Source organism: Penicillium arizonense, assembly GCF_001773325.1.
Source record: "Penicillium arizonense strain CBS 141311 chromosome Unknown PENARI_contig012, whole genome shotgun sequence".
NCBI classification, from domain to species: Eukaryota; Fungi; Ascomycota; class Eurotiomycetes; order Eurotiales; family Aspergillaceae; genus Penicillium; species Penicillium arizonense.
The window spans coordinates 639,481-663,642 of record NW_019173289.1 but is presented as its reverse complement, the minus strand read 5'-3'; the positions used below and the strand labels follow the sequence as shown (position 1 = coordinate 663,642).

General features: G+C 50.0%; 10 protein-coding genes across 10 annotated transcripts; 4 read left to right on the top strand and 6 right to left on the bottom strand.

The window, feature by feature from the left end:
• Nucleotides 1-282: 282 nt before the first annotated feature.
• psrA (putative general stress response phosphoprotein phosphatase Psr1/2) lies at nucleotides 283-2,064 on the bottom strand (the record flags this gene model as incomplete). Its single annotated transcript, XM_022633053.1, has 5 exons — nucleotides 283-495; nucleotides 543-641; nucleotides 689-838; nucleotides 893-1,965; nucleotides 2,037-2,064. The coding sequence occupies 5 exons, from the start codon at nucleotides 2,062-2,064 to the stop codon at nucleotides 283-285; spliced, it is 1,563 nt and encodes a 520-aa protein (XP_022487124.1).
• A 1,032-nt stretch (nucleotides 2,065-3,096) lies between these two features.
• Nucleotides 3,097-5,568, top strand: pxa1 (putative peroxisomal ABC transporter (PXA1); the record flags this gene model as incomplete). The annotated part of the gene is made up of 1 exon (XM_022632935.1): nucleotides 3,097-5,568. One exon carries the CDS (start codon nucleotides 3,097-3,099, stop codon nucleotides 5,566-5,568), a length of 2,472 nt encoding a protein of 823 aa, XP_022487271.1.
• A 291-nt stretch (nucleotides 5,569-5,859) lies between these two features.
• Nucleotides 5,860-8,101, top strand: PENARI_c012G00982 (uncharacterized protein; the record flags this gene model as incomplete). Its single annotated transcript, XM_022632798.1, has 4 exons — nucleotides 5,860-6,040; nucleotides 6,165-6,241; nucleotides 6,298-6,394; nucleotides 6,522-8,101. The coding sequence occupies 4 exons, from the start codon at nucleotides 5,860-5,862 to the stop codon at nucleotides 8,099-8,101; spliced, it is 1,935 nt and encodes a 644-aa protein (XP_022487304.1).
• A 612-nt stretch (nucleotides 8,102-8,713) lies between these two features.
• PENARI_c012G04137 (uncharacterized protein) lies at nucleotides 8,714-9,574 on the bottom strand (the record flags this gene model as incomplete). The annotated part of the gene is made up of 1 exon (XM_022632880.1): nucleotides 8,714-9,574. One exon carries the CDS (start codon nucleotides 9,572-9,574, stop codon nucleotides 8,714-8,716), a length of 861 nt encoding a protein of 286 aa, XP_022487204.1.
• Nucleotides 9,575-10,882: 1,308 nt separating this feature from the next.
• Nucleotides 10,883-13,045, top strand: PENARI_c012G02789 (uncharacterized protein; the record flags this gene model as incomplete). Its single annotated transcript, XM_022632846.1, has 1 exon — nucleotides 10,883-13,045. One exon carries the CDS (start codon nucleotides 10,883-10,885, stop codon nucleotides 13,043-13,045), a length of 2,163 nt encoding a protein of 720 aa, XP_022487332.1.
• Nucleotides 13,046-17,019: 3,974 nt separating this feature from the next.
• On the top strand, nucleotides 17,020-17,938 carry PENARI_c012G02208 (uncharacterized protein; the record flags this gene model as incomplete). Its single annotated transcript, XM_022632830.1, has 5 exons — nucleotides 17,020-17,116; nucleotides 17,170-17,238; nucleotides 17,295-17,305; nucleotides 17,360-17,394; nucleotides 17,446-17,938. The coding sequence occupies 5 exons, from the start codon at nucleotides 17,020-17,022 to the stop codon at nucleotides 17,936-17,938; spliced, it is 705 nt and encodes a 234-aa protein (XP_022487246.1).
• Nucleotides 17,939-18,273: 335 nt separating this feature from the next.
• Nucleotides 18,274-18,628, bottom strand: PENARI_c012G09503 (uncharacterized protein; the record flags this gene model as incomplete). The annotated part of the gene is made up of 2 exons (XM_022633015.1): nucleotides 18,274-18,315; nucleotides 18,371-18,628. 2 exons carry the CDS (start codon nucleotides 18,626-18,628, stop codon nucleotides 18,274-18,276), a joined length of 300 nt encoding a protein of 99 aa, XP_022487343.1.
• A 1,096-nt stretch (nucleotides 18,629-19,724) lies between these two features.
• PENARI_c012G08290 (uncharacterized protein) lies at nucleotides 19,725-20,582 on the bottom strand (the record flags this gene model as incomplete). The annotated part of the gene is made up of 1 exon (XM_022632988.1): nucleotides 19,725-20,582. One exon carries the CDS (start codon nucleotides 20,580-20,582, stop codon nucleotides 19,725-19,727), a length of 858 nt encoding a protein of 285 aa, XP_022487203.1.
• Nucleotides 20,583-21,196: 614 nt separating this feature from the next.
• Nucleotides 21,197-22,157, bottom strand: PENARI_c012G01544 (acetate uptake transporter family protein; the record flags this gene model as incomplete). Its single annotated transcript, XM_022632811.1, has 3 exons — nucleotides 21,197-21,505; nucleotides 21,563-21,737; nucleotides 21,811-22,157. The coding sequence occupies 3 exons, from the start codon at nucleotides 22,155-22,157 to the stop codon at nucleotides 21,197-21,199; spliced, it is 831 nt and encodes a 276-aa protein (XP_022487356.1).
• Nucleotides 22,158-22,971: 814 nt separating this feature from the next.
• Nucleotides 22,972-24,154, bottom strand: PENARI_c012G06653 (uncharacterized protein; the record flags this gene model as incomplete). Its single annotated transcript, XM_022632945.1, has 3 exons — nucleotides 22,972-23,837; nucleotides 23,903-24,055; nucleotides 24,103-24,154. The coding sequence occupies 3 exons, from the start codon at nucleotides 24,152-24,154 to the stop codon at nucleotides 22,972-22,974; spliced, it is 1,071 nt and encodes a 356-aa protein (XP_022487132.1).
• Between the last annotated feature and the right edge of the window lie 8 nt (nucleotides 24,155-24,162).

Sequence of the window (24,162 nt, the reverse complement as noted above, 5' to 3'; positions counted from 1 at the left end):
GGAGCGTGGTCAGATAAAACAAATCGCAATGCAAATGGTCGATGGTCAGGTCCATGTGGCTACCCAACGACAGCAGATGCAGACGAGCCGTGACCCAGGAGGATACCAGTTCCATCGGGGATGGCCATCGTCGAGAGGGGAATCAAATCGGCAGTAGGAGAACAGGGTGACTACCCGTCAATGGCAGTGGAGGGGAATGCAAAAGGAAGGGCTTTTCTCGCGCAGAAAAGAAAACAACTCGCTCAAAATGGGAATCTCAGGCGTAAGAAAGATCCGAGGAATTTACAAGGTACAGTCCAGGACCATGCTGACATCTTGGACTTGCGTCCCGGCAAGGTCCTCGAGGACCGGGATAAGGTCAAGCAACTCGTTGTCGTGAGCGTCAGAGAACCAGCTACTGATGGGAATCGCGTGCTCAGGATGGAAGATGTAGGAGGTGGGGGAGTTGTCAATGATGATCGTCTCCTTCAAGTCACGACCGACTTGTGAAAGATCCTGATGGTTGTTAGATGTGGTCAGTCTTGAGGGGGGAAGGAACTCACCTTGACATAATTTCCTTGGTGGTTGTAGCAACTCTCTCGGAATAGGCGGTGGTGAACCACGTTGTGAATATCCAGTTGGTCCAGCAAAGGATCACCATACTATACATTGTTATTATGGGCTTCAAGACAGGAGATGATGGTCTTACCTTTGAAACTGAGGCCGTGAAGACCACTACTTCGTACAGCTCGCCAACACGCTTCATAAATTGATCCACGCCTGGCCGCTTGATGACATAGATGTTGTGGTATTGTCCTTCAATTTCCACAGGAATAGTGAAGTCGGCACGCTCGAGAACCTGGTAGTTGGGTTAGCGGAAGTACCCTGGAATGTCAAATACGCGGATGCTTACCTTGAAGCTACTATGAACAAGCGTTTCATCTAGATCCAGAACAAGACACTTTCGGCCGCTGAGGTGAGGTAGAGGCGCAGGGAGCAACGGACGTATCCCATCTTCTGAGACAGCCCGAGCAGGAGGAGCAGGAACTGGCGGGGGAGGAGGCAGCACCATCGGGGCTTGTGTCACTATGTCCGCTTGGTTGACGGGCTCTGGTTGATCATCGTCGACGAGAGATTTCGTGGGGGCGGTTGAAGGAGCAGGCTCCTCAATGGATTTTGTTTGCGTCTCCAGATCCTGAGTGGACTCTTCCGGCTTACTTTCATCTACTGATCCATTTGCACCTGCAGACTCAACAGGTGCAGACACTTCAGGTTCGCTGTTCTGGCCAGAAGCCTCAGATTGGACAGCCGCAGAAGGACCCTCGCTCTGCGCGCCAGTCGCGTTCGCATGGACGTTGCGCTCTTCTTCGCCCGGCTGGTCCGCGCTGACTGTCGAGTGCGCCTTCTCGTCGAAATATGGCTCCCTTGATTCTGCAGTGCTGGAGTCACCGGTGTGAGCGTCCGCCTTGTCTGGGGTGGGAAGCCGGTTCGAGGCCGGTTGCTGCCTGTTCGTTTTCTTTGGAGGCACAGTCGTGTCGTCGGTATCAACATCCGCCGAAGAGCAGCAGCCCAGGAACGCCAGAAGCTTGGATGGGCTCTTCTTGGGCTGGAGCTTTGGAGTGCTTTCGGGCGCAGCGGCCCCTTTGCTTTCCTCTCCGTTCGCCACGTCCTGAGTCCGGCGTGACCGACGACTGCTTGCCCGGCTTGGATCTCTCTTCGCCCGCAGAATGCTCACTTTTGAGCTTCTGCGAGTAGGCTCATCCTGCGCTTCTTCGGTCTTCTCCGGGGGAATTTGTTTATTGGTTTTCGAGGATCGTCGCGAGGGGATCGGGATCGACAAAAGACGTCTCTTGGGTGTCTCTGCGGCCTCGACAGCCGGAGCACTGGAAGTTGCAGCGGACGGGGCTGCGTCAGAGGGTGCGACGGCAGTTGCGTCCTGCGTCTCGGTCGCATCGGTGGTCCGAGCCTGCTCCGAGAACTCAGGGTCTATGGGGCGAAAAGTGTCAGTCATTATTACCCTCTAAACATCTAATGAATCGCATGCGCAAATCACTTACTGGCTGGGCCGGGATTGTCAGTGGCCATGGTTGCTGTGTCAGTGGACTCCGGAGCTGAGGGTGAGAAATCTCGCCCCGTGCTCTCTCCACGCATTGAGGATGGCTGTGTCAGGGTTACCGACACAAATGAGCAAAAAGCAGAGTCAAAGTGACGAGCAATTCAAAAGGCCTGAAGCAATGCCGGAACCCTCACAAAGGTAGAGCGCGGCTATGGGGGTTGTTAACACGCCTGGATAAGCAAGCGCCCTGGGGAAAGAAGTGGCACCGCCTTTGGCCGTAAGCCAACACCACTATGTTGCAATAAGCAGGCAAAAAGCAGGGGGAAGCAAGATGCAGGCAGTCAATAGGGATAGAAGAGGAGAGAGGAGTCGGGGATGTCACGTGTACGGTGTGAGAAACGGGGGAAAGTGACTCGAGTCTTGTTAATTCCTTTTTTTGACGCTAACTGGCCCTTTTCACACGCTACTCAAGCCCTCAGCGGCTACGCAGGTTTAGGGTCTGGACCAAATCAAATACGATCGGATAATTTCCATGCCCCTTTTTCTTCTATGGAGCTATGGCCTTTGGTCTGTTTCTACTCGGAATTTACCCGTGCAAGACAGTACAAAGTGTGTTATAGTTGGTTCACTGATTGTTGGCTGTTGGCTGTTGGCTGTTGGCTGTTACTGTTACTGTTATTGTTGCCATTGTTCCATCTAGGCAATAGGCGATACTACCTATACTTTGTTATGATAATTACTCCCTGTTTCCTAGTTGTGACAACGAGTCATACCATTGTAACATCACATCTAAGGATATCCCCACGTGAGGTGCTAGTTTGCGCATGGTCCCTTCATCTATATTTAACAAGTTGCATAAGTTGCCTGCTTCCCTCTTGAACAGGGCTGGGTGTACAGTCAGCTTCCCCACGTGAGGTTCTCCGCATCCGAGGTTCACATGCAATGATGTATGCCCCCAACTTCACATTCCCCATTGTTTGCATTCCCTTTCACATCTTCATGGCCGCCAGTCCAGTCTAGGGAGTATCGCTCAACTCGCGAGGTCACTTCCTGGGGTGAATATGGCCGTCCAGTCAACACTTCGGCGTCCAGAAGATCCCCTTCTGGCGCTGTATCAACATTACTCCGATTTAGTACGCTCCAAGCTCCGCCGCACATCCCAGACAACGCGCCTCATTGCTACAATAGCCCTGCTGCTCTCGATCATCAGCTCAGGGTATGGAGGCTACAAATGGCTGCGAGGGCGAGCAAAGGAACGAGCTCAGGGTCGCCGGCTTCTGCGCCGGAACTCGGGTATCCGCGGTAAAGATGGCTCCCGTACGATCTATGTGCCATACAAGGGCACCATGACCTCCAAGGTCTTGATTCATCCCACTAAACCAACCACATTCGACGCCCACCGACGTCTATTCCTCAATCCCCCGGCATCTGCCCGTAGCAAGGATGACGGTTCGACGAGTCAGATACCCCCGCCGACAACGAAACCAGGGTTGAACCTGGCATTCCTGCATCAGTTTTTGAGTCTTGGGAGTATCATGGTACCAAGATGGGGAAGCAAAGAAACCGGGCTGCTGATGAGTCATGGGCTATTTCTTCTGATGCGAACATATCTCTCCTTGTTGATTGCACGGCTCGATGGTGAGATTGTGAGAGACCTTGTCGCCGGCAAGGGGAAAGCTTTCCTTTGGGGTATCGTTAAATGGTGTGGAATTGGAACACTTGCTTCATACACAAACGCCATGATCAAGTTCCTCCAGTCAAAGGTGTCCATCGCCTTCCGCACTCGACTGACAAGGTATATCCACGACCTGTACCTAACTGACAATAACAACTACTACAAATTGATGAACCTGGACGGTGGGATCGGTCAAGGTCCCGATCAATTCATCACACAAGATCTCACACTGTTCTGCTCAGCTGCCGCTTCATTGTACTCCTCAATGGGCAAGCCCTTGGTGGATCTCTTTGTATTCAACTACCAACTGTACCGCTCACTGGGCCCTTTGGCCTTGAGCGGTATTCTGGCTGGATACTTCAGCACAGCCGTGGTACTCCGGAAGCTATCACCGCCTTTTGGAAAGCTCAAGGCAGTAGAGGGCAAGAAGGAAGGTGACTTCCGTGGCCTGCACTCCAGACTTCTAGCAAATGCTGAGGAAATTTCGTTCTATGGGGGAGCTGATATTGAGCGTGTCTTCTTGGTCAGAAGCTTCAAGGACTTGCAGCGATGGATGGAGGGAATTTACAGTCTCAAGATTCGCTACAACATGCTGGAAGACATGATCCTCAAGTACTCATGGTCTGCGTTTGGTTACCTGGTGACTTCCTTACCCGTTTTCCTCCCGGCCTGGGGTGGTACTGGAGGTGCAACGGAGCTAGCCGATGCACCGGAAGGCGTCGGCCGCGAGCGTGGCCGCATGAAGGACTTCATCACCAACAAGCGTCTTATGCTTTCCCTGGCCGACGCCGGAGGCCGCATGATGTACAGTATCAAGGACATCTCAGAGCTGGCCGGCTACACATCCCGTGTCTACGGCCTCATCGCCACCCTACACAGAGTCCACGCCGACGCTTACTACACACCACGCGGCTCGCACCCTGAACTATATTCCCTTGCCGATTCACAAGGCACAACCCACAACGGCTTCGATGGGGTCCGCCTAGAGCAGGTCCCAATCGTCGCACCCTCCCTCTACCCAATGGGCGGCGATGAACTAATCGAGTCCCTCTCCTTCATCGTCCACTCAGGCGACCACCTCCTAATCTCCGGCCCGAACGGCGTCGGTAAATCCGCTATCCCACGCATCGTAGCAGGCCTATGGCCCGTGTACCGCGGGCTAGTCAGCCGCCCCCGAGGGTTCGGCCTAGACGGCATAATGTTCCTCCCTCAACGACCATACCTCAGCGTCGGCACACTACGCGACCAAGTAATCTACCCGCACACCGAGATCGACATGCGCGAAGCAGGCGAGTCGGACGCAGCACTACAGAAGATCCTCGACGACGCCCATCTGGGCTACCTACCACAACGCGAAGGCGGCTGGGATGCGCGCAAAGAATGGAAAGACGTGCTCAGCGGCGGAGAAAAGCAGCGCATGGGCATGGCCCGGCTCTTTTACCACGAGCCACGATATGCATTCATGGATGAGGGTACGTCAGCCGTTTCCTCTGATGTCGAGGGCTTGCTATACGAGCGAGCGAAGGAGCGCGGTATTACACTGATCACCATCTCGACGCGGGCGTCGTTGAAGAAGTATCATACTTACAACTTAACTCTTGGGCTCGGTGGTGAAGGGGAGGCCTGGGAGTTTGAGAGGATTGGGACGGAGAAGGAGAAGTTGGGTGTTGAGAAAGAATTGCAGGAGCTTCGGAAGCGTTTGGATAAGGTTGATGAGTGGAAGCAGCGTCGTGATGATATCAATAATGAGCTTCAGAAGGTTTGGTCTAGCGGTGGCGAAGGCGAAATTGCTGCTCCTCCTTATCAGGAAGAAGAACATTCTGGTTATGAGGAGGTTGTTGAGGGGACTGCCAATTGAGTGTACATCTACACCGTGAGCATAGATAACGAAACTTTCTACATAATGCTGGATAGCACGGGATTTTCTACCTTGGGTTTTGTGCTGCAATGCATGATATTGACCTAGATAGATTTGCATTTATAGAGAAGCTGCAAATACTAAATACGAGTGCACACCGCCTGATGCATACCTCGACGCCGCCCTCAAATGCCGGCAATTAACTTATCGATAAGCCTCGCGTTTTCTGTCCGATTAGTCCCTCTTTTTGTCTCTTGTTTACCCTGGGCCTTGCTGCTTCAGACTTGCATCATGAAGGGCTCTGACAGTGATGAAGATGACTCCAATGTGGTTGTCATTTCCATGGGCGACTTCCAAAGCGATGGGGACGTCAATACTTGGCCCGCTTTCCCGTACAAGCCACGCGACGATTCTCGCTGGAGACAGCTGCTCGCAGAGAATTGGCTCAAGTCTCAGGGTAGCTATGTGGAAGGTAAGCCTATCCCAGCGTTTTGTCTTCCCTAACGCGGTCTGTGATATGAGCACCTAGACCAGATGCATTCGTGCAACGCGCTTCTGTCGCTTTACCGAGCTGGACTGACAAACGACATGCACAGGCGACGAATACACTATCTCAGAGTTACCTGAAGGCTATTGCCTCTTTGACAGACCGCGCGGCACCAATCCCTTGATCGTGAGTCCGCTTGCTTGCACCTCCATGCATCCGCTAGCTAACGATTTCACGTCCAGCGTGACCCTTTCCTCTACGGACATCCCAGCGGACAGTACTTCCAGTCCCAGGCGACCTTCTTCACTCACTTCCTTGCCATGGCTCAGGGCAAGCTGAGTGAGTGCGAGTGCAAACCCTGCAGTAAGATGGGAGGTGCCAAACCGACTACAGTTCGACCGGGTGGGTGTTTATGCTCTGATATCCATGGCTCGCACACTGATCATTCACTAAACCATCGAAGTAGTTCGCGGCCCTGGTCGGCCCAATGATGACAAGAACCCTGATTACTGGCGGGAGTACATACTCAAGTTGAAGGCCAAGGGTACCATCGATGAACCCAATAAGCAACCTACCAACTTTGACTGGGCTCTGTCCGACGCATTGCTATCTGACTATTTCAACAAGCTTGTTCTTGACCCATCCTTCGTCCCTCGCTGTGGCGAGCTCGTACTTTGTGTTTGGGACATGGAGGATAACTCAAGCCTGCTGCGCAATCCTGAGAATGGCCACATTGAAATCCGCGACAGTTACGGCCGCTGGCATGTGCCTAACTGGCGTGCCGGTGTGGTGACTCAAGCTCCTGAGACCGAAGTTCACATGCTGGAGATTGCTGAGAACTCCTACACCACCGAGGAACTGAGTGACCACGGATTTCGCGTGGAGCTCCTCCCAGATCCCGTTGGCCTAGACAAGTCATATTCAGTTCAATCCAGATACCTTCCACTTCGATGTGTTAAGCCATTTAACACCTGGCAGCTCTATCTGGATGGTCAATCCCGCGATGAGCTACATCCTTCAATTGAAAATGCCCTGACCGTCATGTCCTCATGGAGCGTGGTGCACAAGGTTCATGTCAAGGGCACCTGGCCCAACATGAAAATCAGCTGCAAGGGAATCTGGATTGGTGCCGAGCTAATCGCTGTACACGATACCGTTCGCCTCAAGCCTCGAGGCTACAGCTTTGACGATACGCTGGATGGCAAGGCCGCTCAAATCAACGATGTTATGGTCATTGACAAGATCAGCCTCGTTCTTAGTGACTGCATCGAAGATCGAACCTCTCCCAATCTTGCCAAGAAGTACTCCGTGCTCATCACCGGCCAAATTTACACCACCAACCCAAACCGAGGCAAGAACGGCGAGCCCTTCAGTCAATTTCCTCTCAAACCAATGACCAACGAAGAAGCAACCGCAACCTTCCGCCAAGTCGGCATGTCCTCCTATGGCCCCTGGTATCACGTCGCCATCGGAAAGGACAAGTCCGCCAGCATCAGCCAGCACATGATCCTCGGCCGCTGCTACGAGCCACTCGCAGCCGACCTGATGTTCAACAGACGCGAATTCGGATACGACCTCGGCGGCGTCATGCACGGCCGCAACTTCTCCGAGAGCGTCGACACACGCATGCCAAAAGGCAACACCTGGTTCTGGGGCGATAGCCGCATTGAAACACTGGGCATAGTCGAGATCAACGGCTTAGAATGCGACATGACTGCTCCCCAGCGCGAAACCCCTGCCAAATGGAGGGCCATCTTCAGGGTTTTGGGTGGAGAGGTCACTCCCGCATTGGTCAAGCGCGCTGGCATTCCTCCCACCAGTGGCAGCGTTGGTCGTCCCAAGGGTGCCAAGAACAAGAAGCCCGGCTCGATGAAGGCGAAGACTGGTCTTGCGCAGGTGGCTCAGACTAGCAAGCTGGTTAGCTCTGCTATCGGCAGTGCTCCTGAGGAAGAGACTTCTGATGATGTGGAGGAAGTGTTTGGTCCGGGACTCGCTCCACTGCGTACAATCCCGAAAAGTGAGGATGAGAGTGATTCCGCCCTGTGATTTGTTTTCTGGTGGGCTTTTTCTTCTTTGATGGCGCAATGTGATACCCTGGAATTACGAAGTTATTTGAATGAGCGATGCTAGCCAATCAAGTGATAGCAATTGAACCCCCATTTAGAAATTTGTAAGATGGTCATTCGAGTGTTGTAATGTATTTGGAGCCCTAAACGAGCAGGCCACTTCAACCACCCGATATGTATTGACTAAGCTAAGAACTGCTGGGGAAAGAGAGGAAGGGAAGCAGAAGGTAGAGAAGAGCCATTTTGTCCTGGAGGAACTGGGTCACACGACACTCCAACTTCTACTGGACCTGAATTGGAAAAGACTGTATAATGAAGCTTTGATTCACCATGTGTTATGTAGCTAAAGGAGTGAAAGGTGAACAAAATATATAGTAATGTTCGCGATAGCTACCATAGAGTGAAAATCGTCGCGAATCCCGAAAATTAAAGAAAGATTGTCTGCCGATATCTGAAAACGTGGCTCAAGACATACCACTGGCTCTTAAGAGAAAACAGGATATAAGTTGCGAGCTCCCTGGCTTTTGACTCAACTGGGAATCCATGCCTAAGGTGCTAACGGCCCGACCACGAGACTATGAAGCAGTGAAGTCTAGACTGGGATGTATACCACGTCGGGTGAGTTACTGTAAGTCACCCGAGACTCTATGTTGTCGTTTTGAAGCTGGCATTCGTTGACAGTCGATGTATGTCCCACGAAGTAAGCACTGCGGCAGCTGGTATTAAGAGCGCAGAGCATGGCACACTCTGGTCGGGTTAGGCCTGGATGCACGACTCTCAACAGATTCATGTGAGCCTTGGCCATAAACACATTGCACACTTGCCTCATGGACCTGTTCCCAATTGTAACGACCTGTCCATTTCCGCCTGAATTGCAGTCGTTGAACGAAGGAATCTGAGCACCGGCCGCAGCTGTTGTTTGGCACTGCTGTAGAGCGTTCTGGGTTTGCTGCAACTGCTGAGTATTGGCCGCAGCAGAAGATTGGCATTGCTGTAGCTGCTGAGAGGTTGTCGCAGCACCGGTCTGACATTGCTGCAAGGCGTTCTGGGATTGCTGCAGTTGCTGATTCACGGCATCGCAGTTGCTAGTAGGAGGAGTAGCACCGCGGTCGGGACGCAGTGTAATCCACCCGATAGCTGGGTTGGGAGCTCCAATAAGTTGACTAGCGGTATAGCATTTTGCGGCTGCGTCGAACCAAATGCTTCCCTGGCAAGTGCTCGATGCGTAACAGTCCTCGGCACATTGCCGGAGGCTCGTAGCCGCAGAGGGAGCAGGACTGTAGCCGCTGTACCAGACGTCGCAGGAGACCTGAACGACGCCCCCGTTGATGGTGGCGGGTTTGTTATTAAAGGTAGGGCATGTGCTGAAAGCATCATTGGGAAGCAAAGATTGTGCCACAGCCGTAGAGAGAGTGGCCGCGAGTGCAACAGGAATGAATTTGAAGATAGCCATTGTGGCGTAGGAATAGATGAAGGAGTTTTGGTTGATGATACTCCACATTCGAAGGAGTAGTCGGTTTTTATAATTCATTTTGAAATGCAATTACTCACTTGTTCTCGCCTTGAGGTATCACACATGATCTGTAGTTTACTCTGGCCAAATACGCCAGTGGAACGGCCTTAATACAGCTATCGAATTCAGTGCCATGCTGAAAAAAGAAATTTACAATCACACATCGTGCAGTAGGTACTACAGCCCCAGATCTGCAGGCAATATGACCTCACATACCACCTGTGCCCCGAATCTTCTCTAAAACCTTCTTCTCCCTTGAATCTTGATAGTACCTACGAACATCTCCTCTGTCCTCGATGTCGTATCTACAGACATTTGATTTGCATTGTGACAGGATCCCGGCCGTACTTTGTGCTTATCATTGTTCCTGGGATTTGAGAAAATGAATCACCCATTATAGTTCTATTATCACGATTAGCGGCTGTCTTAGAAAACGCGCCAATGGAATTATTTCATTATGGGAGACATTAGAACAGCGGCATGATTAAGCTTTTCTCTTAGCAACCCATGGTGTCGTGGAGCTGAAGAAGAGGATAAATTAGCCGCATGTCTTCGCACTCAAGGAAATTTCGCCGCCATTTTAGAGCATCGGACATATCACAATTAACACGTAGAACCTATGTCTGAATACACCATCTTACTGGCTTAGCTTAGTAAATAGTGGACTCAGTCCTGGGGAACCCCTGCTGAACAAACTCAAGGCCCGGCCCGCTGGGAATAACCGAAAGTTATCTCCTACTAAAAGAAGTTAGGCCACGCTTCAGTACCTCGCTGGCAGTCGATCTATCACGGCAGTCCACATAGCGCGGGGAATCCAAGCATGCACTAACTTCGCTAGTGACAGCCAGCGTTGCAACAGATTCAGCTCTCTGCAATAAGTCTTCCGACACGGTGGTTTCAGTGGATCTCAGGGTTTGGGAAAGAGACATGATGCTGCAGGATACCAATGTTGATCCACCCCAGCCCATACTTTTGCCCATAGTTTTCCCGCAAAAATGCATGCCGAGCGTATTACCTGTATACATGAGGTAGAATACCGCCCATGCTCCAGACGAGAACAACCTCCTTACATGCAAGACTCAAAAGCTGTGGATTGAAACTGGTCTTCTCGTGTTCTGTTGATGAGGACATCACGGAAATGGGAGGCTAGCGAGGGACATAAAACCAAGCTATTCGCACCGTCCAGAGCGTCTATCAGCACAGTTTGGCAGACTCTTCTATTCTCCCAGCCATCGAAAAGCAACGAAAATGGGTCTTACATTGGACGCTCTCTTCTTGGCCCTGAGCGCCGTCCATGTTGTCGCCCAGGATAGCAGCATGCCTTTGGAGGCCCATCTCAACACTGTCAGTCTGAAAACGCTAGCACTGAATGATACCAACGCTGCAGGGAGCCATCCCAGTAGCTATAAGCCTATCACTCTTGACGACATCATCCCACTTGAGGATGGAGACGGGAACGTCAAATGTTGTCCTCGGGGAACTTACTTCTCTGGGAACGAATGTATCTTCCCTAACAGTGTGGTCTGCCCGGATGGAACCGTTCTCCAGGGCAACATCTGTGTAAGCACGCTTCCTCCCACTTGCCCTCCGGGTTTGAAGTTTGACGGGCACATTTGTATCTCGACCTCTCCGCCAACCTGCCCTCCTGGCTCGAATTATGATGGCAAAGTCTGTGCCGCAAATGGAACTCCGGGTTGTCCGCCCGGGTACTCCTACCATGTCGACAAGTGTGTGCTTGACCAACCGGCGACTTGTTCTCCCGGTTTCAAACTTCAGAATGGGAAGTGCGTCTCTACCCAGAAGCCTGGCTGCCCAAACAACATGAGCCTCGATGGCACGTCTTGCGTCGACACTAACCCACCGACTTGTCCTCCTGGTACCACGCTCGTCAACGGACTCTGCGCCGCCACGGCTCCTCCTAGCTGCCCACCGGGCCTTCAGTACAGCAACAATGTTTGCACGTCCACTCAGCCTCCCTCTTGCCCCCCTGGCACTATCTTCGATGGCGGCGCTTGTCGCTCAGACACTCCCGCTCAGTGTCCCCCCGGAGCAATTCTGGATGGCAACACCTGTCGCTCGACCCAGAACCCCAGCTGCCCTCCCGGATCCACCTTTGACGGCTCAATGTGTGCCTCACAGCAAACCCCAACTTGCCCTCCCGGTCAGTCGCTGTCCGCGGATACTCAGACTCATCACGGACATTGCTGTATCACTGGGCTTACTTGGGATGGCTCGACCTGTGCGCTGGTACCTAGCGATCCTTCCTCCTGTCCTCCCGGGACAGCCTTTGATGGTCAAAAATGTGTCTTCACGCCCACGGTCGAACCCACTTGCCCCGTCGGCACTACATTGAAGGATGATCAATGTGTGACATCTGTCAACCCTCTCTGCCCGCCTGGTACTACTTTCAACAGCAAGAACTGTGTCACATCCGATCCCCCAGCTTGCTCACCTGGGCTGATCTTCGATGGGACATTCTGCGTTCACTCGTCTCAGCCTACTTGTCCTCCTGGTACCGTTTTGAGCGGAGATCATTGTATATCGAGCACCCCTCCAACTTGCCCACCAAGTACTGCTCTCACTGGCGGAATCTGTGCGAGTACCCAACGTCCAAGCTGTCCTCCTGGATCGACCCTCTCTAATCGAGTTTGTGTTTTCCCCCACCACCCCAGCTGCCCTCCCGGATCCACGCTCAACGGTGAAGATTGCATTGCCCCTCAGCAACCTTCGTGTCCTATTGGTACAGTCTTTGACGGTACCTACTGTGTCACCAGCCAGCGCCCAACTTGCTCTACTGGATTCACATTCAATGGCAGCCGTTGTGTGTCGGAGCAGCAACCTATTTGCCCTACCGGCACTACCTTTGACGGCACACGATGTGCCTCCAGCCAACGCCCCAGCTGTCCCTCCGGTACCGCCTTTGATGGTACATCTTGTACTCACAGCGACCAACCCTCCTGTCCTCAAGGTCTAGTGTTCAACGGGAAGATCTGTGTCCATCAAGCACCGCCAACCTGCCCTTCCGGCACCGTCTTTGATGGTAGCAAGTGTGTCTCAGCCGACAGTCCCATCTGCCCGCCTGGGTCAACATTTGATGGCAAGGACTGTGTGATCGAGAACCGACCCAGCTGCCCACCAGGTACGCAATTTAATGGTGCCAGCTGCGTGAGCACCCAGCCGCCCACTTGCCCTCCGGGGACTCGGTTCGATGGCCGTCAATGTGTTGATCAGAACCCACCGGTCTGTCCTCCTGGCCAGATTTTGGTCAACAATACCTGCCAGCGCAAGGAAGACCCGGGCTGCCCACCTGGCACAACGTTCGATGGCACTCGCTGTACCCTTGCTGTTCAACCCGAGTGCTACAGTCTCGAGGTTTGTCCTCCTAGCAGGGTTCTTGCTCATGGGCCGTAGGGACTGTTTTATGAAGGCTCTGCTACGTACAGGTAGCTTGTAGTAGTCATAGGAGGCCACCCTCACCTGACATGCTCAGGTATGCGTTCAGGGTCGGCGGCTGCCTATCCCATTTGGATATCCCTTTGCCAGTCCTTCTCTGATGTGATCATAGCATACATCCCAGCGATGTACTACTGTCTTTCTTGTTTATCTTGATTTCTTACTCTTGGAAGCATCCACTCGTTAGCAATATTGGAGGAGTATGACTACACTACCATTCAAGCCTCGGCCTAGCACTCAAGCAAGTCTCTGTAAGGGTAACTTACGCGTTTGGCACGAGGGAGGAAGATGTGTCACCAGACCCATCTCTATGTTCTTCGGCTTTCATGAGTAATGTACCGCTCGATTCAATTCCAAGTTCTCTATTCGAAGAGCCATTGCTAGTACGATCATTTAACCTGTTTCCCGTAATGAGTCTTCGTTACATAGACCCAACCCTGTTCTGTTCATTCACACTTCGTGGAAGAACGCTGCCAAAAAAAAAAAAAAAAAAAAAGGCCAAGATATTAGGGCACTGAAAGTACTCGGTGATCCGGACTGAAGGTGGAAAATGTCATTTTAGCTAATTGCCGAGCCTCAAACGTGGAATTGATTGTGTCTCGTTCAATATTGTGACATAGTGATTAGACGAAACTTTGTCCAACCCTATCCCACGAGGGGTGCTGCAGGCTAGTAGACTGCAGGTTAGGGTTTTCATTTCACTATGGGAGGAGAAAAGGGAGATTCAAAACGAAAGATATTTTGATGGGGTGCGGGACTGGGCTAGTTAGGGTTGCAACCGGGGTATTAGCCCAACTTCTGGACGTACGACGAGTTAAAACACTTCAATTTTATCAGCCCATAATGATCAAAGGGGGTAGCAATTAATTTAGATGTTTGTAAGATCCCTACCCCACGGGAGGTGCTGCAGTCTGGCAGACCGCAGGTTAGGGATTTTCCATACCCCAAAATATCACAATCTTCCGGGAATAAAAACTCCTCGATGACTGTGAGCCTTCCTGTGGAACCCACTTGGCCTGCAGAAGTCTTGGTCATCACGCAGTCGTAGGTCGTTGGGAAGACACGAGGAGACCACCCAATACCCTCGGTTAGTGTCTTTTTTCAACTATTCAAAATGCTCCCGATGTTTTCGGGACTTGTTAGAATGAAGAAACATTGTTTTGCTCAAACGTCGACGGTTTCCAAGCTCTCTCTTTTCACCTGGTGATTGACCAGTCAGTAACAGTGGTTGATGTAGTCATGGTGGGCGACATTCCGTTAATTAGGGGATGGCAGGGGAAAATATTTAGAAGTCCTCGCAGTATCAGCGCAGAAGCACCATAGAAAAGACCGGCGACGGTACGGTACAAGAATATGTATCCGATTAAGGGCCAGTAAATTAATCGTCATATACGAATGTAGACCGGCCCTTACGGATATGGCAGTCTATCTTAACTCGCTGTTAGGGTGGCTTGACCATATAAGTACCACGGATTACTAGCAGAACGATGTCATCTTTCGCTGATATAAGGACTCCGATATCTTTATATTTGATAGATGGAATATGCTCGAGCTAGTCTGAAGAGTTCCACAGTGTCCCTTGAAGGGATGGAGTCTGGAACCACCTACGCCACTGCTTCTTCCTGCATGACCTGTTCATTCTTCAGTCCGATAAGAATTGTGGGTATTCATTGCTGGTGGGTCGGCTCGTTAATACATCCTTCGGGGATGTTCGAGTCAGATGAATTAGAAAAATCTAGGTTTGATATCACGAATTGTCGGTGCACTTTCGTCAGCCATATTGGGCACATGCAGAGCTATCAATTAGCCACGGTATCATGACAGGGGCTGATTTAAGGTGTATCTGTGGCCAATTGATATTATTAGTCGAAGAAGAATGACCATGCTCGTTGGACCGAGCTTTCAATATCAAAACAGTTCATATGCAGGGGGTGGGCGTATTGCTCCCAGATACACAGTCCATTGAAACTAGGGATTCCGCCAGGTTAATTAGCCCGTCTTCCGAGAGATTAGTCCAAGAATGACAAGACCATAAGGGCTGGGCATTGAGGCTAAAAACGGAGAAATATTCATCGAGTCCGAGTCATTTTGCAGCAACTGACCGTTTATACATATTTCCGATATTTACCACAGCCAATTGACATATGACATGCGTTAACATGACTAGATAGTGGTCGTCAATCGGAAGCTGCCCAGACCGTTGAATTTCGGAGAATTCCGAATAGCTCAAGCCCACATATTTGAGCCTTGCGTCTGCAGAATCCAGCGGGTCGGTCCCTTAGAGTCCATTAAGCCTTGCGTTTATTTGTGTTACCCTCATTTTCTAAATTGACGGTGTCTGATGCTGATGCAACAAGTAATGTGCCCAGCTATTATCTCCTAGAAGCAGATGCCAGGGGAGGGCCAGACCATGGCCAGAAAATACCGCGCCAGCATTCCTTACAGGAAGGGTGCCCAAGTAGTATACCACGTGCGATCGAGGCCCTATTGCACAAACAGGGAGTAGTGTTGTGCTGCTGGATCTTATATTGATTTGCATATCCCTATCCTAGACTCACTCATTATGCTTACGACGACTCCCAGTTGAGTATGCCGATCATGGCTTCTCTACGAGGATTGGACTCCCTGACTCTGCATTACGCATATTTCATCTTCATGTCTGCGATCGGCAGTGTCATATTGTACACTACAGCGACGCCGATCCATAATCTCCACTATGCTGACGCGTTGTTCATGAGCTTCAGTGCTATGATAGGTACAGGGCTGAACGTGGTAAGTCTATACAGCTGATCATTCGAGATCCGGATTCAATGGTTGATGTGTTTTACAGCTGGACCTGGCTACCCTTAATGGTATACAACAAGGCACCCTATTGTCGCTTTTAATCTTCGGCCATGCTATTCTCATCCTCGGGATCCTCTCCTTCCTACGCGCCCGAACTCTCCGCTCTCTTTTGAAAGTTGCACGCAGAAAGAACAGTGATCAGACGGTTACTCACACGTCAATTGTGCAGATACAGCCAGAGCAGCTTTCTGAAGATAAGGATGGTGTCGTCTCTGTCAAAATCACTAGTCTAAACGCGACAGTGGGAGAAGTACCAGCCGATATTTCGACGCTTGAAAAGTCCAAATATGATGTATCATCGAAAGACGACGACTACACCATGGTCACTCATCAGGATATGTCGGATGAATGCCAAAGAGTCACTACCATCACTGTCATAGGTGACAAAACAGGCGTCTGTGACGCCAAAACCCGGTTGTTCCGCATGGTCGGCAAACTGAAGAGCATGATGCAACAAATCAAAAAGGATCTGAGCAAGAGCAGTCCAATCGATTGTGGAGAGGCAGGATGGACAGAGTACAAGGCACTTTCATTGATCTCGGCACTTGTAGTACTCTACTACATCGCCTTTCTTTCCTTCGGCATTATATGCTTAGGGCTTTGGATGAGATATTGTCGCCCAGATATTGCACAAGTAGATGGGGTTTCCCCTTTCTGGACAGGCGCTTTCCTTGCTACATCTGCATTTTCCAACAACGGAATGTCCCTCATCAGTGCCAATATGGGTCCCTTTCAGCGAGAGTGGGTGGTTTATTCTTTGCTGATAATCATTGAACCGTTTGTTAACCGACCTGAACAGGGCTACTCCGCTTCTTGTCACTGGTTTCCTTATACTCGCCGGAAATACACTGTTTCCTTGCTTGCTTCGACTTTCCATCTGGGTTATTAGAAAAATTATCCCAGAGAAACCAGCCTGGCAGTCGTGGCGAGGAGTTTTCGATTTGACTCTTGCCCATTCCCAAGACGTGAGTTGTTCCTGGCTATTCATAGAAAGCTGAGACTGATTATACTGGTAGGTTTGCGCCTATTTATATCCTTCTTGGCATACATGGTTTCTATTCGGCACAGTCTTAATGCTCAATGGCATCATGTGGGGAGCTTTCGAGCTTTCTGCTCTCTACAACATAGAGATTGCGGCACTTTCTGCCAAATACCGAGTCCTAGACGGGCTCTTCCAGGCTTTAGGTATGTTCCTACAGCCTGCTGTTTTGCAATTTAGCTAACTGAACTTCACAAAGCTGTGCGTGGCGGCGGTTTCTCCGTCGTGGCATTTGATGGACTGCCACAGGCATTACTTATTCTGTACGGTATGTGCTTCAATCAATCACTATAATGAGATTACATGCTAATAACGCGCTTCTAGCCCTTATGATGGTGAGAGCCCAAACGTACCAGAATAGCATAGGGTATCTAACGGTTTCCTTCTAGTATCTTTCAGCCTTCCCGGTATCAACACTCATCAGGTATGGTAATTTCACCCTATTAGCCAAAAAATTTAGACTGACATTAAATAGCGGAAGAGAAGCAGTCAAAGCGAGGTCCATGAGTATCTCCGATAAAGAACTCGACGTCTCCAAATGTCCTTCTTCAACCATCGATTTAAGTCCCTCAAGATTTGCCCGCAGCCAATTCTTCTGCCAACAACTTCGCACCCAATTCAGTCACGACATCTGGTTAATTTCCTTCGTGGTCCTTCTTGTAACTATCGCCGAGTCAGACCATTACAAAGCCCAGCCCGTCGCGTTTTCCACTTTCAACATCATTTTCGAGGTTGTATCCGCATATAGTTGCGTCGGTGTGAGCATTGGATACCCAGGCAAGAGCTATGCCTTCTGCGGCGAGTGGCACACATTCAGCAAACTTTTGTTAGTTGTTACCGCATTGAAGGGACGTCACCGGGGTCTGGATTTCTCCTGTGGCAAGGCCATATCGCTTGGTGGGTCTTTGGGGCCACCCGAGGAGAAGATGTCGCAACAGGGCAAGGCTGGACCACCCTGTTGCGTTTAATTTTCCGCTTACATATGTCCGTCTTCAATTGGTAGACTTAATTCAATATTGATTCCCCCTCCAACGTATTACATGGATTACGGGAGACACCATATAGCTTGTTGAATATTACTATGCACATGGTCTTGTTTCTGGAGCATAATAATGCCTCGCTGGCACATCTGATTAAGTTTATGCGACTCATGGGTTATTATGTACATCATATTTTTGTCCCAGTCTTCTCGAATATCTCCTCCGACCTTCCCTCATATTGACTGTTGGAGGAGGTAGGGGATGGAATTCGAGGATTCGGATATTCGGGTATCGTGGTAAAAGTTCTCGCCTATAGGGATCCCTTAGATCTGCTGGGGCTCCTTGCAAACAAGGTCGGCACCACCCTATATACTTTGTTAGATATCATAGCCAAACATTCGGTTATCCGATGGAACATACCAGAGGAATGAGACAGCACAGAGCATCCTTCTTCTCAGCAGAGCAGGTGCTCTTGAAGTCCTCAAGGCTGGAGGGAGCACCAGTAGGGATCTTGCAGTCAAAAGCGGCGACTCCGACGTTGGTGGAGCAGCACTGAGGGTTGACGAAGTACTTGCCGGGGCAGTAAGCCTTCAGCGAGAGAAGAGGAGAGGGCGTCACAGGGGTGGCGGTGGCAGTCAGAGCGCTCAAGGCGAAGACGATGATGCTGGAGGCGTACATGATGAAATTTGAAAGAGTGGAATGGAAGTTGGATGAATGAAAGACTGGAAGTGAGTGGAACGAGAGACTGGAGATGTATGAGAGACTGACAGCAGGGAGCAGAGAGTCATTAAATATCTGGGCGAAAAAGGCCTGGTCGTAGAGAATTACAGATACTAAGAGTTCCACTTCTTGCTCGTAGAGGAGATGATTTACAACACTAGCTATGCCATGGAAGTGATCAGCAAGATTTCAGGTTCTTCAAATCGAGCTATCAATCGACCCACCGAGATCGTTCAATTAAAACTCATCCTTAGCCGGACATAAATGACGATCAACCGTGCAGCTGCCGACATCAGGGATGAAGCTAAGGTGTTTACAAAATGAAGAATTCTACTCCGTACTCTGGACCTTTCGGTCTGGTCCACTCAATATGCAATTGATTCAGAATAGCCTGGTTCCAGTAAATATCATGACTTTTCCATACTGTAATGTTCATTTGAAAAAGTCCACACTGTGATTGTTGGGAAACTAGAGTGGATCTCTTATTTCAAGCTACTTACCGAAGCTCGAAATACACAAAGTCAATTCGATCGTGAATCTCCCTACGGGTCAGGTTAAATGTTCCTTGTCGCCCCGTAATTATGCACTGTACTTCGTACTTTATCCTCTTTGCCCAACATTGCCCCTTTCTCGCCTCAATTCAGCTTTCCGAGATACTTGAACCCGAAATCCCGATCCAGCATTTACCCGATATCAGCTTTGCCTTATTTCAATGAGCTCAGCAAATTATGCAGTTCATATCAAAGTTCTGGTTACACATGTAAGTTATACTGTAAAGCATGTCTTGTATTCCGCACTGGCGACCAGTTTCTTCGTGTCCCACGGGGGTAATTGCTAGATATATGTACATACAGTAGATAAATCACACGTGGCTTGTGCGAATTTGACATGCACTGTACGCTTGTTCCTTTCTCATTCTCTTCTACTACGTATTTCCTTCGCTTGAAGACTTGAACGACGTAAAATCTACATGTATCCATAGATCAATTCATGACCAACGTGGTTCTATGAGCGATGGATATCAAGGTCTCAGCAAACAACCAGATTTCCAACATTAATCCTTAGGGGACACCAAATCCGTAAAATGATCACGTCTCTCTGTTTCCGCCCCTTCTTTGGCATAAAAATCTGCCACCTCATTCCAACCTCTTGGAATATGCCAAAACTTGATGCTCAACCTCGACCTATACGCCTTTTCTATCTCGGCAAAAAGACACAGCCAAAGGTCCTGGTTTTTAACTGGCGTGCCAGCTCTTGTTTCCCAGCCGTAATGCATCCATGGCCATATCCAGTCCGTGCTACCTTTGACCACATATGTAGAGTCGGTAGCAATGACTAGACTACTGAACCCCTCACCAGCCCAGCTTCGGAACCGCAGAGCTGCAATGACGGCTCGCAGCTCTGCGCGGTTGCTTGTTTGCGGGTGTGGCTCGCCAGTGGGGCCTCTGTTCTCGAGAGCAAAGCTCACGCGGCCATAATATTGGCGCGTTCGAGTTGGCGGTCTGAAAACGGCTGAGCAGCCAGCTCTTGGATTGGCTTGGCCATTGTTCAAACAGCAACCATCAGTGTAGATGAGAAACTCATTTGCGTCGTCTTGATTAATGAAACGACGAGGAACCGGTGAAGCCTTAGTCGTGGTACCAGGTTGGAAAAGTGAATCAGATGTATCATTCCCGTGTCGAGGCACAAATTCCGTGGGGATGCTGGTTTTCGAAATGACTCTAGTCCTGGTAGACTTAAGACCTTGTCTGACGACAAGGGGTGGACTGGGCGAAGCGACTCTAATTCTGCTTCCCCTACAATATTCTTGGTTGGCAGGATGGTCGCCAACCATCACACCACAACTGGCACAGGGACGATCCAAATCCGCATCGCTAAACCTGTGTGCGCCATCCCACTCAAACCCATACATACTGAACCTTGGGTTACAATTAAAATAAAGCAGGAGTTGCGTAGATGGCAAAAAGAGGACAGAATAAAGAAGATAGGAGCAGAACGCGAAGAAAGGGGAAGTAATTCAGTTCATACCCTTATACATGTTGTTAGCGTCCCCGCATGGGGTGCTGAGTGTGTGTTGATGTTCGCGTGCACGTGACTTGGTATACATTTGCTTTTTCTTTTATTTGTTTTCGGGTCTACTTATTTTCCTATTTGTTGCTTTTTATGGTGGCTGTCTTCTGGTTTTTGGTTGTTCATCCAGGCTGTTCTTTCGGATCTTCTTTAGTCCTCAAACCTATGAAGCTGTATAACGTTAAACCAAGATATCTATACATCATACCGATGATTGTATTTTTTCCTGTCTCTAGTTTACTCAGTTAAATCTGATTTACGACAATATCATTTGTCTTCAATGGCTACACATCTAAGCTTCGCATAACTAACTATCTTATTTTACAAACCAGATTGAATATCATCCTCGAGCTCGTTAAATTCAAACCTATTCTCATTACCCTGTCTCACATACATCACATACATAGAGCCATTAAATAACCAACAAATCATAACCTCGTAGCATACCCTCAAACATCATTCTTCTCTCATCCTAGCAGACCGTCTCTTCTCAGACCAAGGGAAATGCACAACAGGAGGCAAGAAGAAGCTATTACTGCTATCCGCAATACCAGCGAAAGCATTATACCAAGCCAAAAACGCACCAAGGAGCGCAAACAATCCACCGGCTTTGAGCAAATTCGCATTTGGCAATGCACCGGTGGGATAGAAATATCCAAGGGCGATCATCAGGATGGCGAGATCGACGAAGAAGAAGAGGGAGAAGAATGCGACGGTGGATTTGAGGGTGAGGAACATGATTATGGTTGTGAAGATGAACCAGCCCTAGGGGAGAAGAGTTAGCTTTTTACGTGGACATTGAAATGAGAGGTTGGTACGAACCATCAGGTATAGAGCGAAAGAATTGTAGAACATAAAAGGAGACCCCCCATCCGCTTCCTCGAGCGCGCCCATTATGTTAAATCCACCGGGGATGAAAGTAATGGCCAAGGAAATCCAGAATCCACCATAGGAGGAGAGGACAGTGGCACCGAATGTATTTCCAATAGCCATTTCCCTGCAGATACTCGTTAGCAATCGCCATCTCAGAACTCCCTCATAAACCCATGGAGAGAGAAAGAAATACATACCACATCCCAGCACAAAGCTGCACAAACCCCCCATAAGCCAAAGCAGGCCCAACAAGAATATTAGGCTGCGTAACACCTCTCACATCCATCTGAATACACCCCAGAATAAAAGTCGTCAGAGCAAAACCGCATAATCCCAACGGCGCAGGATTGGCTATCTTGCGGTCCTTAGGGACCCGCCATAGACCTGGTTGAGCCTCGCCGCCGAAGGCTGCGTAGCGACTTTCGGCAGTGTTGACATGGGCCAGGGGGCCAAAGCGGCCGGTTTCAATGTCGTCATTTGAAGAGGAGGAGGGAGAGATTCGGTTGGTGTCTTTGACACTGATGCCATTTTCTTCGTGGGACATTTTGGTGGTGGATTGTGTATAGAAGAGGAAGAGGGTGGGTGGATAGTTAGGGTTACGGTATAGTTTGCAGAATGGATTGGTACGCGGTATTTGCCTGGGATTATGATTCAACAGACATAAACAGAAGCAGAAGACTCATCTCGATTGCGAATTCCATTGGCTTTATATAGACATCCCTAGCCACCATGAACAGTATAGTATGAATACATCCAATCTCCCAAGGTCCAAGGTCCAAGGTCCCCCCGCATACGCTGAGGAAAGGATCAACAAACTATAACCAGCGGATCAACGACACCCAAAAACAAGAAACGAGCCTATAAACCACCCCAAAAAAGGAGTAATATCGAAAAGCAGTGGAAACAAGCTACAGATCCGTACGCCCTAGCGCAAACGCATCAAGGGATGATCTACGCCAGACCAATCATCTCTGCGCCAACAAAACCATGGGGAAATGCGGAGAACCCCACGATCAACGCGCGGTTTTGGGATTGCGTTGGAGTAGAGTTGGAACGTGTGGAGATTCGGCATCGTGGCAGCGAGTGAGGGTTGCTCGGGTCGGTTCTTGGCAACTTTGTCGATACCGACATTTTATGCCGAGGTGCTTAAATGCGTCACTCGGGCCTGAGAGTGGCGCGTTTCCTGTGATTTCCAATGTATTGGGGTTGGTAGCCCCTGAGATTAGAATTGGAGATGATGTGGTTTGCCGTTTTCGGTTATACTACTACCCACTATTTCGTATAGTACGACAGACAAAAGGCAATTTAATTTAGCTTCCAAGAGAAGTAGAATGGATAGATTCGCACATCTCGCATCCCTAATAATTCTTCTGTACAACACCCCTAGCAAACTCAGCAAAAGTAAGCCCAGGCCTAACCTCCTCCTCCAAATTCGGCTGCGTAAACACAGCAAGAGTATTCCTCGCAATCTTCTGACCGGGGATACACTTCGCCCCCTTAACAAAATGCGGAACGGCCATGAACTTCCCGTGCGTAATAAGCTGCAATGCTTCGCCAGTCTGGAAGGCAAGACAATCCTTAGGGATATTGACCTTGACGATCTCATCTGTTCGCGAGCGGATGTACAGGCCAGCTGAGGGGTCCGGGGATTGGGATAGTTCGGGAAGGATAGATGTAGCGGACTCTACAACCGGTGGTGAAGCCGCTTCGTCGAGGAACATGGCTGATGTCAGGCCGGTTAGACAGCCATGGTCGAGGTGTGTGGCACACCAGTCATCGTCATCAGCTTCGGCATCAGCTTCGGCATTGGCATCGGCGGTGTTGTCGTTTCCGGGAAAATAGTGTAGCAATCTTGCTTTTGTGGTTAGACTGGTTGTTACCACGTGGTGCAGATACCCAGGCTTGTAGCCTTCGATATTTGCTTCAGCGTAGCGATCGCAGGCTTTGGCGACCAAGGCCGCCGTATCGATTATCAGACCGCAGAGGGATTCAATGCTACCCCTGAATTCGGGGAGTTTCGCTGGTGGAGGCCAGATATTTGGTGCGGTGTACTGCGGTAGATCAGGGAATCCTTCCGCTGGCGCACTATCCAATGATGGGTCTTGGTAGAAGGCGCAGTTGACATAGTAAGAGCCCTTGAGCGTGTCGAAGTGACCTGATTTCAGGGTTTCTTTGCCACAGGACCAGCCGACCAGGTATTTTGATTCTGGACTGGTGAGGGATTCTGTGGGTCGTCAGTTGGGTTTTGGTTTTGCGCTCTGGTTAGAGCCTAGGGTATCACACACTTACCTAGTTCGCTTTCTGGGAGTGCGGCGAGATACGAAGCATTGGATAGAACTTTTTTGCGCAGTTCTACAAATGTTGAGGGTAGGTCTTTGACCACGATAATGCCTAGGGAGGCTGGTCCGAAGGCCTCGGTCAGGGTGTCGAAGGAGACAGTTCCTGCATAGTTTAAGATCTACCCTCTTATGTTGCAGTGCAGAACTTACCATCGATGAGTTCCTGCAGGCTCACAGTAACAGCTTGTGCCACGGGCGCCATTTTTCCAT